This window comes from Pristiophorus japonicus, chromosome 18 (assembly GCF_044704955.1).
Source record: "Pristiophorus japonicus isolate sPriJap1 chromosome 18, sPriJap1.hap1, whole genome shotgun sequence".
NCBI lineage: Eukaryota > Metazoa > Chordata > Chondrichthyes > Pristiophoridae > Pristiophorus > Pristiophorus japonicus.
This window is the reverse complement of record NC_091994.1, coordinates 26,956,337-26,970,250: the sequence shown is the minus strand read 5'-3', so window position 1 is coordinate 26,970,250 and position 13,914 is coordinate 26,956,337. Positions and strand designations below refer to the sequence as shown.

At 45.8% G+C, this 13,914-nt stretch overlaps 1 protein-coding gene across 1 annotated transcript in view; it reads left to right on the top strand.

The window, feature by feature from the left end:
* Positions 1–13,914, top strand: part of unc13a (unc-13 homolog A (C. elegans)) — a 471,750-nt gene that overhangs the window by 391,496 nt on the left and 66,340 nt on the right. Inside the window, exons 29-30 of the mRNA XM_070859800.1 lie at positions 12,261–12,404; positions 13,429–13,512. Coding sequence (XP_070715901.1) covers positions 12,261–12,404; positions 13,429–13,512 — 228 coding nt within the window. The remainder of the gene's footprint in view (positions 1–12,260; positions 12,405–13,428; positions 13,513–13,914) is intronic.

Here is a 13,914-nt window from a genome sequence, read left to right as displayed (position 1 = left end):
CAAGAAAGGATAGTACATTAGTTATTTTATATTTAATCGTCTTTGCCATACATCGAGACACCCTATTTGCTTTCACAATAGCCTTAAAATAGTGGTTATGAAACGTTAATGAATCATGAATTTTAAACCCCCCTACCCCCAGGTCCTTCCCTTGCCCAGCAACCTGGAGCACAGAATCCTGTATCATGTATGCATGCTTGGAACTGCCCCTACTCAAGTGCATCATACTGCTCTTGTCAATATTAAAATATACCTGCCAGACATGAGCTCAATCCCCAATTACATCCAGATCTCCCTGCAATCTATTTTTTTTCCATCGAAAGACCTCGCACCTTTGTGTCGTTCACATAAGGTTACATACTGCCAAATGAACATAAGAACATACGAAATGGGAGCAGGAATAGGCCATTTGGCCCCTCGAGCCTGCTCCACCATTCAATGAGATCATGGCTGCTCTGATCCTTGCCTCAACTCCACTTCCCTTCCCGCTCCCCATAACCCTTGACTTCCTTATCATTCAAAAATCTGTCTATCTCCACCTTAAATATATTCAAAGACCCAGCCTTCACAGCTTTCTGGGGTAGAGAATTCCAAAGAGTCACGACCCTCTGAGAGAAGAAATTCCTCCTCATTTCTGTTTTAAATAGGCGACCTCTTATTCTGAAACTATGCCCCCTAGTTCTAGATTCCCCCATGAGGGGAAAAATCCTCTCAGCATCTACCCTGTCAAGCCCCCTCAGAATCTTATATGTTTCAATAAGATCACCTTTCATTTTTCTAAACTCTATTGATAATAGGCCCAACCTGCTCAACCTTTCTTCATATGACAACCCCTTCATCTCAGGAATCAACCTCGTGAATATTCTTTGAACTGCCTCCAACGCAAGTATATCCTTCCTTAAATAAGGAGACCAAAACCGTAAGCAGTACTCCGAGTGTGGTCTTACCAATGCACTGTACTGTTGGAGCAGGACTTCCCTACTTTTATACTCCACTCCCCTTGCAATAAAGGCCAACGTTCCATTTGCCTTTCTGATTACTTGGTGTACCTGCATGCTAACTTTTTGCATTTCATGTACAAGAACTCGCAGATCCCTCTGCACTACAGCATTTTGTAATCATTCCCTATTTAAATAATTAGCTTTTTTATTTTTCCTACCAAAGTGAATAACCTCACATTTTCCTACATTATAGTCCACCTGCCAAATTTTTGCCCACTCACTGAGCCTATCTATATCCCTTTGTAGATTCTTTGCATCCTCCTCACAATTTGCTTTCCCACCCATCTTTGTATCATCAGCAAATTTGGCTACATTACACTCTCTCCCTTCATCCAAGTCATTAATATAGATTGTAAATAGTTGAGGCCTCAGCACTGATCCCTGTGGCACCCCACCAATTACAGTTTGCCAACCGGAAAATTACCAATTTATCTCGACTCTCTGTTTTGTGTTAGCATGGTAGAGGATTGGCTAACTAATATATTATCCCCAACCCCATGAGCTTTATCTTGTGCAGTAACCTTTTGCAAACCCAATTATCAGTGCAGTTCTGAGGTACCTGATCTCTGCTGCATTTGGGCTCAGTGGCCCAGGCTCGGAAGGGGAAAATCCAACAGGTTTCCCCTTCTTGATTGCTATCCTGCTGAAAAGTGTGAATGTCAGGAGAAAATGGGCTCATGCTCAACAGCAATGGTTGAATTATCTGCTGACACAAACTATCTGGTCTAACACATGAAGAATAGTCAGAGATGCGGTACTGAAAAGTCTTGCTTCTGGAACCATACCCCATTTATAGGACTGTAGTTAGTGATATGTCCTTACTATACAGTAAGGACAGCCATGAACTCATTGAATGGCGGTGCAGGCTAGAAGGGCCGAATGGCCTACTCCTGCACCTATTTTCTATGTTTCTAAATGTACACGAGGCCCATACTTGAGAGAAGGTCACTCCATGACCAGTTACCTTTATTACTAAGACCTCAAGTGATGAAGGTGGGTGGAGCTTCCCCTTTTATATCTGAAAGTCCAGGTTAGGAGTGTCTCCCACAAATTCACCCCCTTGTGGTCAATGTTCTCAAGGTGTACAACTTAGGTCAGCTTATACATGGGTTACAATGATAGTTGAATACATGACATCACCTCCCCCCCCCCCCCCCCCCCCCCGCCACATCCAAAGTCTTATTGGAATCACAGGTTAAGTCTCTCTGGTGGTTTACGCTCCCTTGTAGAGCACCTGAGTTGGGGCTCCGGTTGTTGGGTACTGCTGTTTGCAGTGCCTCAGGCCTGTCTGGACTGCCCACAGTGACTGGGCTCTCCTCCACTTGGTTCCGGTGTTCGGTCACCTGTGGTGGAGTAAACTCTACGTCGTGTTCTTCCTCTGCTTCTATGGGGTTGCTGAACCTCCTTTTAGTTTGATCCACGTGTTTGCGGCAGATTTGTCCGTTGGTAAGTTTAACTACCAAAACCTTATTCCCCTCTTTGGCAATCACAGTGCCTGCAAGCCATTTGGGCCTGGCAGCGTAATTAAGGACAAAAACAGGGTCATTGACATCAATACATCATGCCCTCGCATTCCTGTCATGGTAGTCACATTGTGACTGATGCCTGCTCTCAACAATTTCTTTCATAGTAGAGTGTATAAGGGATAACCTGGTTTTGAGCGTCCTTTTCATTAGCAGCTCTGCGGGTGGAACCCCTGTGAGCGAGTGTGGTCGGGATCTATTGGCCAACAGGAGGCGTGATAAGCGGCTTTGTAGGGAACCCCCTTGGATTCTGAGCATCCCCTGTTTGATTATCTGCACTTCTCGTTCCGCCTGGCCGTTTGAGGCCGGCTTGCATGGTGCCGTTCTGACATGGTTGATTGCATTGCCTGCCATGAAGTCCTGGAATTCAGTGCTTGTGAAGCACGGGCCATTGTCGCTGACCAAGACATCCGGTAGACCATGGGTGGCGAACATTGCCCGTAGATTTTCTACCGTGGCAGAGGATGTGCTTGAATTTAAAATGGCACACTCAATCCATTTGGAGTAGGCGTCTACTACAACCAAAATATTTTTCCCATGAAAGGACCTGCGTAGTCCACATGGATGCGTGACCATGGCTTGGCGGGCCAGGACCAGGGGCTAAGCGGGGCTTCCCTGGGTGCATTGCCCAGCTGAGCACATGTGTTGCACCTGCGAACACAAAGTTCCAGGTCTGCATCTACCCCTGGCCACCTCTGGGGCATGATTACTTTGTTTCCCCACAGTAGGCAATCGGCCTGAATCGAGAGTCATCCTTGCGCCTATGAAACGGTTTAAATTCCTCAGGGCATGTCCTGTACGTGGCTGCCCAGTCCCCATTCAGGACAAATTTCTTAACTAAAGACAGTAGCGGGTCTTTATTTGTCCAGACTTTAATCTGACGGGCTGTCACAGGTGAGCCTTCGCTTTCGAAAGCTTCAACAGCCATGACCATCTCAGCATCATGTTCAATTGCCCCCTCAGTGGTGGCTAGTGGGAGCCTGCTAAGTGCATCGGCGCAGTTTTCAGTGCCCGGTCTGTGCCGAATTGTGTAGTCATAGACGGCTAACGTAAGTGCCCACTTCTGTATGCGGGCCGATGCATTCGCATTTATGGCCTTGTTGTCGGCCAAAAGGGACGTTAGGGGTTTGTGATCTGTCTCCAGCTCAAATTTCCTGCCAAACAGGTACTGGTGCATTTTTTTTACTACATATACACATGCTAGCGCTTCCTTTTCTACCATTCCGTAGCCCCTTTCTGCCTGGGACAGACTTCTGGAGGCATAAGCTACCGGCTGTAACTGACCATTGGCATTCACATGCTGCAACACACACCCGACCCCATAGATGACGCATCGCACGTTAGAACAAGTTTCTTACACAGGTCATATAACGTGAACAGTTTGTTAGAGCACACAACTTGTTATGCTCCATCAAAAGCCTTTTCCTGGCTGTTCCCCCAGACCCAATCGCAACCTTTGCATAGGAGCACGTGTAGCGGCTCTAACAAAGTGCTCAAATTGGGAAGAAAGTTACCAAAATAGTTCAGGAGCCCCAGGAACGAACACAGCTCCATTGTGTTACAAGGTCTGGGTGCTCTCTGGATCACTTCCGTTTTGGACGCAGTAGGTCTGATCCCATCTGCTGCTACCCTCCTTCCCAGAAATTCTACCTCTGGAGCTAAGAAGACGCACTTCGCCTTTTTCAGTCGCAGCCCTACCCTGTCCAGTCTGCGTAGCACCTCTTCCAGGTTGTGGAGGTGTTCGTCAGTATCGTGACCCATGATGAGGATGTCGTCTTGAAAAACCACCGTCCTTGGAATTGACTTGAGGAGGCTTTCCATATTTCGCTGAAAGATCGCGGCGGCCGAACGAGTCCCGAGCGGACATCTGTTATACACAAACAGCCCCTTATGTGTCGTGATGGTGGTCAGCTTCTTCGAATCACTCGCCAGCTCCTGGGTCATGTAAGCTGAGGTCAGGTCCAATTTTGAAAAAAGTTTGCCACTGGATAGCGTCGCAAAGAGGTCCTCTGCTCTCGGTAGCGGATACTGGTCTTGGAGTGACACCCGATTGATGGGGGTCTTGTAATCGCCACATATCCTGACTGACCCATCCGCCTTGAGCACCGGCACGATCGGGCTCGCCCAGTCACTGAATTCGACTGGCGAGATGATGCCTTCCCTCAGCAGGCGGTCCAATTCACATTCTATCTTTTCCCGCATCACGTATGGCACCGCTCTGGCCTTGTGGTGTACAGGCCTGGCGTCCGGGTTTATGTGAATCACTACCTTGGCCCCCATGAAAGTGCCGATGCCGGGTTGAAATAATGAGTCAAATTTGTCCAGGACCTGTGAGCATGATACTCGCTCCACAGAAGAAATTGCATTGACATCGCCCCATTTCCAGTTCATGGCAGCAAGCCAACTCCTCCCTAGTAGTGCGGGACCATCCCCCGGGGCAATCCAGAGTGGCAACCTGTTCTCTGAATCTTTGTGGGTCATGACTACGTGGCGCTGCCTAGCACCGGAATGATCTCCTTTGTATATGTCTGTAGCTGTGTGTCAATCGGCAATAATTTTGGCCTCCTGGTCTTGGACACCCACAACCTTTCGAACTGTTTGATACTCATCAGGGACTGGCTGGCCCCCATGTCTAGCTCCATTAATACTGGGATGCCATTGAGGAGAACTTTCATCATTATCGGTGGCGTCCTGGTATATGAACTGTATATGTGCTGCACATGAACTCGCTGAACTTCAGCTTCCAGCGATTTCCCCCAGTATTCATTTGGCCTCGTAGGGCTTACATCGGGCCCGTCCTCCTCGTACATCAACCTGGCTGCAGGCTTCCTGCACATACGCGCCAAGTGACCACTGACGTTGCAGTTTCTGCAGGTATATTGCTGATACCTGCAAGCTCTGGCTGGGTGTTTGCCTCCACACCTCCCGCATGAGCTGGAGGCCCTGTTGTTGGAAACAAAATATCCATTACCAGTCGATCATCTCTGACTGTCTCTGTAACTGTCCTTAAGCGCACCATTAACAGGTGTTGATGGCCCCATTGCTGGCCACATTGTCATTGCGATGGCATGAATCGCCGTTCAGCTAGCCATTGTCTCTGTTGAATTCCCCCTTTGGGTTCGACTACATGCTGGGGCATGTCCGATTGCCCTTGTCTGCCTAGAGAACTGTGTGCCACGTTAACAATGTTGACTCCCTGGTCGTTTGCCACATTTGAGCCAAGATTTTTGTTATACATCATTCTGGTCTTTTCCTCCCCTGAGGTAAATGTCTAGGCTATCAAAGCCGCCACTTCCAAGGTCAAGTCTTTGGTCTCAAATCAGTTTCCTGAAAACCCCACTGTGCCCGATGCCCTCAATAAAAAAAAGTCTTGCAGCATCTCCGCTCTGCATGCATCTATGAACTTACATAGGCTCGCCAGTCGCCGGAGATCTGCCACAAAGTCAGGAAAGCTTTGCCCTTCTCGCCGCCGGTGCGTGTAAAACCGGAGTCTCGCCATGTCCATGCTGCTCGCCGGTTTAAGGCGTTCCCCGATCAACTTACTGAGCTCTTCGAACGTCTTGTCCGCCGGCTTCTCTGGCGCTAGAAGGTCCTTCATCAGGGAGTACATTCTGGATCCACAAACCATCAGGAGATGAGCCCTGCGTTTGTTGGCTGAATCCTGTCCCAACCATTCCTTAGTGACAAAACTTTGCTGTCGTCTCTCAATAAAGTCATCCCAATCATCACCAACACAATACCTCTCTTCTGTGCTGCTAGTGGCCATGCTTGCGTGGTTTAAATCCTAGTTTCACACCAATGATATGTCCTTACTATACAGTATAAATGCACACAAGGCCCATACTTGAGAGAAGGTCACTCTGTGACCAGTTACCTTTATTACCACGACCTCAAGTGATGAAGGTGGGTGGAGCTTCCCCTTTTATACCTGAAAGTCCAGGTTAAGAGTGTCTCCCACAAGATCATCCCCTTGTGGTCAATGTCCTCAAGGTGTACAACTTAGGTCAGCTTATACATGGGTTACAATGACAGTTAGGAGAGAGAAAAAAACAGAGAGAAACATTAGTGCACTGTTGATGATCTGTTCAGGAAATGCAACCCAAATGTGTGACTGACAGAGGTTTGCAATTGGTAGCAACAACTCATGTTTATATAAGGCATTTCACAGAGAGATGATGGAAAAAAAAGGATGATGAGCTAAAAAGAGATATTTGAAATGAGAGGTGGGCTTTAAGGAGAGTCTTAAAGAAGGAGAGGGAGGTGGTGGCATGGCTGAGTTATAGAAAGTAAAGAAGGACCTGAGTAGGGCCTGGAGGGGGGAAAAAAAGGAGACAGAACTAATGGGCTTGTGTCTGGAGCCGCAGGCAAATGTGTACACAAATGGATTCAAAGGGATTTTGGATTACATAGGCAATAATGTTAGGCTGTATAAATAATTGCTCATCGTCTTTCAAACAAATAGAAAGTTACTTTTACCATACTATATATGTTTTAGTGGCCTAAAAGGAAGAGCAAACTCAGCATTAATAAACTAACAAAGGATCATTTGTTGCCATAGATGGAATCCCAGTTCCTTGATATGAGTGGGAAAAGAATATAATTCATATTCTCATGTTAAATAAAAGGTTTAGACTTTCACTTCCATTGTGTCTTTCTGTTTATTATAGGCATATAAAGACTTTCTTTGTCATTTTTTAAATTGACCTTTTTTCTGTTTTATTATTAGATGTTTCTTATGAAATTGGCATGTGAGTGCAGTAATCTTACAATAAACCAATATTTTTCACTTGAATGAGAATGTCAGTATTGTTCAGGCAATTTAGATTTATCAGAATTGCTATTTTTTAGTAAGTTCAAATACCTCTGTCATATTTATTTATGTAATAATGTGACGAGGAATTCAAGATTCTCTCAGGAGAAAATGCAGTGTAATCATTCTATGTGTTGTATAGATTAGAAGTCTACAGTCAATACCCTCAATTCCTGTAGTAACTGGTCAAATATATATTTTTGAATCCTGTTTGACCTCTCGTAGTACTGCTTATACACAAAATGTACCAGTTTATAATAACACATCAGCCGTTATAAACAAGTAAATTCAGAAAAAATTAAATATTGTAGTCAGGAACTCACGGACTTATAAAGTACATTTAATAAATGGATTTAAAATAAATGAGTTGAGTTTTATTATAAAATGCAAATGAAATATAAGTTAAATTCTGTAAATATGTTAATTATCAAATGCATTCAGTAACTGAATTATATATTAAATTCAGTCAGCAAATTAATTATGAAGTTTAGAGATTAAGATAATTAAAATTAGTAAATAAAATTCATAAATAATTATGAAATTAAATTATGGTGTAATTAATAATAAAATATGGTTAGTAATTGATTATGGTTCTGATGTTTTGTTTCAGAGGCATAAATATTGTATGGAATATAGCACTTTCAGTATCAATCCCATTCATCTTCAGTATCAAGGCAATATCTTAAATTTAGATCTGAAATGTTGGCTACAGATATCTCGGGTTCCATAACATGATGTAGCTAGTAACACACTTTTTCCATGGAACAAAAGCATAGGGATGAAGCAGCAGCAGATCAAGTCAAGGCTTGGAAGATGCCAGATCAGGAGGGAGGACCTAGATGGTGGGGAAGTCTGGACTCGGGAAGTGGTAGATCAGATTTCTTTACTCGAGAGTGGCTGGTCAGGAGTCAGGACATGAATGGCAGATTAGGAGTTAGATTTTTTTTTTAAGAGTCAGAACCTTTGTATAAAATGGGCAGAAGAGGATGCTGCATGTGTTCTGGTGGAGGCCTGTGTATGTATTGTGGAGGGCAGTTTCAAAATGGCTCTTGGAAATTATAATTGAGTTGAAGGCCTTTCTTCACATAATGCCCATCATCATAGGCAGTCCCTCGGAATCGAGGAGGACTTGCTTCCACTCTTAAAATGAGTTCTTAGATGGCTGAACAGTCCAATACGAGAACCACAGACTCTGTCACAGGTGGGGCAGATAGTCGTTGAGGGAAGGGGTGGGTGGGACTGGTTTGCCGCACGCTCTTTCCGCTGCCTGCGCTTGTTTTCTACATGTTCTCGCCGATGAGATTCGAGGTGTTCAGCGCCCTCCCGGGTGCAGTTCCTCCATTTAGGGTGGTCTTTGGCCAGGGACTCCCAGGTGTCGGTGGGGATGTTGCACTTTATCAGGGAGGCTTTGAGGATGTCCTTGTAACGTTTCCTCTGCCCATCTTTGGCTCGTTTGCCGTGAAGGAGTTCCGAGTAGAGTGATTGCTTTTGGAGTCTTGTGTCAGGCATGTGAACAATGTGGCCTTCAAACACTCTTTTCCTCAGGCGTCCGAAGGCTGCACTGGCACACTGGAGGCGGTGTTGAATCTCGTCGTCAATGCCTGTCCTTGTTAAGAGGCTCCTGAGGTATGGGAAATGATACTCAACCAGGAAACACCAGGACTCATTCGATGAGAATGATCAGGAGATCCAAGAGCTAATAAATCGCAAGCAGAAGGCATTTCTGAGCTTTAAACAACAACCCAACTTGGGAGCAGCGAAGAAGCATTACAGACTGCTCAAGCCTGAGGTCCAACAAAAAACCTGGTACCTAAAGAACAGATGGTGGATGGAGAAAGCACAGGAAATAAAGCAGCTGGCCGACAGCCAGGATGTGCGAGGATTCTTCATCGCAGTCAAGGCCACCTACGGTCCAAACATCCAAGGCCCCACCCCATTGCTGGCCAAGAACAGGGAAACACTCATCAAGGACACCGAGGTAGTCAGGGCCTGCTGGAAGGAGCACTTCGAAGATGTCCTCAATCGAGACTCTGCCTTTGACCCAAGTGTTCTCGACTCCATCCCGCAGCATGCCACCCGCCACCACCTCGGTAAAACCCCAACACTGCATGAGGTAGAAAAAACCATAAAACAGCTCAAGAACAACAAGGCTACGGGAGCAGATGGAATCCCCGCTGAGGCACTGAAGTATGGCGGAAAGGCACTGTTGGCGCGAATACATGACCTCATCTCTCTCATCTGGAGGACGGAGAGCATGCCGGGAGATCTCAAAGATGCAGTGATCGTGACCATCTTTAAAAAAGGGGACAAGTCCGAATGCGGCAACTATAGAGGAATCTCCCTGCTATCAACCACTGGGAAAATCTTTGCGAGGGTCCTCCTCAACCGTCTACTCCCTGTGGCCGAGGAGCTCCTCCCGGAGTCGCAGTGCGGATTTCGTCCCCTATGGGGCACATGATTTTTGCAGCGCGACAGCTGCAGGAAATATGCAGGAAACAGCGCCAGCCCTTATAGATGGCCGCCTTCGACCTTACAAATGCCTTTGACACTCAACCGCGAGAGTCTATGGAGCGTCCTCCTCCGCTTCGGATGCCCCAACAGTTCGTCACCATCCTCCGCCTGCTCCACAACAACATGCAGGCCGTGATCCTTACCAATGGTCCATTACAGACCCAATCCACGTCCGGACCGGGGTCAAACAGGGCTGCATCATCACCCCAACTCTCTTTTCAATCTTCACATTATGGGCCCAAGTTTCGAGCCGCGCCTAGAACGGCGCAGTCCCGACCTGGACGCCTGTTTTTCGCGCCACAAAGTGCGCCTAAAAAAACCCTCCGTATTCTCCACCTCCCTGCAGGTCCTCTGGCCCTCGGCGCGGCGCAGCAGGAGCTGTTGGGGGGCTGGAGCCATGTCCCTGCGCTGAAAACAGTGCCGGGACCTCTGCACATGTGCTCGACAGTGGGCACGCAAGTGCAGTAGCTCCAGGTGCCCGAAACTGTGTGGGAGTGGCCCGAAGCACGCAGCCCCTAGCCCTGGCCGAATGGCCTCACTGGGGCTGCGTGAATAAGGCTCCTCCCATGGCCAGCTCCTGCTTCCTCCCGACTCCCGCTCCTGCTCCCCCCCCCCCCCCCCCCGGACTCGACTCGACTGCCGCTCCTGCTCTCTTCCCCCCCCCCCCCCCCCCCCCCCCCGGACCGGACCCGACTGCCGCTCCTGCTCCGCCCCCCCCCCGGACCCGACTCGACCCGACTGCCGCTGCCGCTCCTGCTTCCCCCTCCCCACCGGACCGGACCCCGCTGCCGCTCCCGCTCCCCCCCCGACTCGACCCGACTCTACTCCCGCCCCCGGACTGGATCCGACCTGACCTCCCCCTCCCCGACCTGACCTCCCTCTCCCTCCCCCTCCCCGCCGCTGACCCGAACCGAACCTCTCGACCCGACCCGACCCAACGCCACCTACCTGTAAATCTGGTGCTGGGGACGGGCCTGCCCGAAGTCTCAGGCCCGGCCCGTTCAGCCTTCGGTCCCGACGGCAAACCGCTGCCTGAAAGGCCTGCCTGAAGAACTTTCACACAGGTAGAAACATGGTTTATTTAATCTTTTCTTTGCTTATAAATTTTTATTCAGGTTGGATTTATTTGTATAATATTTGTATAAGTATAACTAAGGATTTATTGTAGAATTTAATGACTTCCCTCCCCCCCTCGTTCCCGACGCCTGATTTGTAACCTGCGCCTGATTTTTTAATGTGTAGACAAGGTTTTTTCAAGCGTACAAAAATCTTCCCTTACTCCATTCTAAGTTAGTTTGGAGTAAGTTTTCACTCACGAAACTTTGAAATCAGGCGTAAGTGGCCGGACACGCCCCCTTTTGGAAAAAAAAATTCTGTTCCAAAGTGAAACTGTTCTAACTGACTAGAACTGGAGCAAACTAAATGACGAGAATTCCGATTTCTAAGATACTCCGTTCTACACCAGTTGCTCCTAAAAATCAGGAGCAAATCATGTGGAAACTTGGGGCCTATGTATATGCAGTGTGGCATACCTCTGTGCAGCTAGATTCAGGACCCAAGTCCCAATAGATTGCATGGGGAACTTATTGAAAGGATTAGAAAATGGAATTGGTAAATTGATAGGTAGCAATATAATTTATTTTACAGAATTGTTTAATTTTTGTGTTTATTATGACTAGTTTTATTTTTGGGGCTATTTAGTGGATAGGGAGCGAAATTAGTTGCTTACATTTCAGTGCATGAATTGACCAAGATCCTCCTCTTTGGCGGCTTTGCTGCCATAAGAATGGTGAGGTGGGACGTCTACCCATCCAACAAATATGCTACAGACCCCAGCGAATTTATTGGGATCAGCCTGAATACATTTTTTGGGTGGATTTTCAGCAGAGTGTAACGTCAGTCTTTCATTACCATCCTATTTGGACATGTGACATGTGCGAAGAAATGGGCAGAGCCCTGTGAGACAGGTTCCTGCCTAATATTCCACTCCCATCTCCTCCATAAAATCATCCCCATTTTTTTGACTGTTTAGTGAATGGGACATTTGCACCAATTGGCAAGCTTTATACCCTACAGCCAAATAATTTCCCATGCTCTGCAAACACTTTAGCATTATGGATATTTTTAATTATGCAGATAAATGTTTTGTACTAAAAATACTAGATTGTAATATTCATTTGAATATATTGTGCAAACACTATTCTTGCACTGCATTTAAGTAAACTTTAAATTCTGTACTATGTCCCTTTAAAAAGGAGACAACTATAATAACTTTAATTTTGTGCTCTACTGATTATGAGACTTAAAATGTATTTTTAATTCTGTTACCTGCCACCTCCTTCCATTTGCACTTATACTTGTTCTTAGGAGTAGGAAGATGAAAATCAAAGTAATTTTTTTTGTTTTTAATCACAGTTCCAGCAAACATCCGAGCACGCCCTCTTCTCCTGTTCTGTGGTGGATGTATTCTCACAATTGAACCAGAGTTTTGAAATCATTAAGAAGCTGGAGTGCCCTGATCCTCGGATAGTGGGACATTATATGAGAAGATTTGCCAAGGTAAAGAATGAGCATTTGCGAGGAAATTAGGTGAAAAGACATCTTGCCAATTAACATAAAATTGCTGTAAAATCAAAATTCAGTTTTATTATCAATCAAAATGCTTTCATATATCGAATTCAAAGATGGAAATTTCTCTTGTGTTAAAACTTTGACACGTATTAGCCTAGATTTTGTTATTGTAGCCGCAGGGTTCCTGGCCGATTGATGGCAGTACAGGCTTTGTATCTGTCTGTCTCCCAGAATTCTCACCGTCATCGCACTTCTAGGGTCATGCTCACTTTTTTGTTCATAGTCTGTTCCTGGGATTCTTACGGTGCCACTGAGTCACCTGCTTCGGGTTGTTGGCGGTGGGGGTGGGGGGAGATCATTGTGGCTCCACGCCAAGACACCTTGATCAGCGGTGCAATGACGAAAACAATTTTCAAAAATAACGGGTCTTGCTTATTGCAGTCGATCACCCTGCAATCAATTGGACTGGGTTTGGCAGCACATTAAATTGTATAGCACACCACCCCTCCACTTGCCATCTTCTGCCTTAGAAATGCTGGATGCCTGAAACCCAGCATTGTTGAAGCCTTTAATGATGGGAAGTGTGTCAGATGATGTATTCCCATTATTATCCTATCAAAGTCCCTGAACTGGCAACAGGTGCTGGGGAGCTTGTGGAACAGCTTCTTGCCACAAAACGGGTGGAAAACCTGGACCGTTGTGTCTGGAAACTGTTGGACTGCTTTCTTGTTCTTTTTTGATTTGTTGCTTTAAATGTCTCAAAAAAGCTAAAGCTCTCTCATTGAGGTTTGCTAGAATGAACACATGATACTTTAATATAACTCATTTTTTAAACATTCTTGTAGCAAAAATATGAGGCAGACATAATACTTAGCCAGGAAACATGAGAAACTTCAAATAAATTACACACTGGTTCAACATTTCAATATCTGCCATCTTTTTGTCATCCTTTCTGTGGTTTAAAAAAAAAGACAAACTCTTGTGTTTCTCTCTCAATTATTTTATTTTCCAGACTATCAGCAATGTGCTACTGCAGTACGCTGAGATAATAGCTAAGGATTATGCATCATACTGTTCGAAGGAGAAAGAGAAAGTGGTAACCTATTGCTCCATATATTTACTGTAGCACACAAGCACCCTATAATAATAATAGATAAAAAATAATATTGGTAAAACACAGCAGTTTTGTTAGCATCTGTAAAGAGAAACGGTGGGTTAATGTTTTGGATGCAGAAATTGTGTTTCCTCTTTACAGATACTAACAGGCCTGATCTATATTTGTGTGTCCTGGCTAAAATGTATCCCTCAGCTAACCTCACTTAAAAACAGGTTATCGGGTCATTATCATATTTCTGTTTGTGCGCAAGTTGGCTGCTGCTTTTCCTAGATTACAACAGTGACTACACTTTACAAGTACTTATTGGCTGTAAAGTGCTTTGGAATGTCATGAGGTCATGAAAGACACCATACATATACAAGTTTTTTCTTTCTTTCCAAC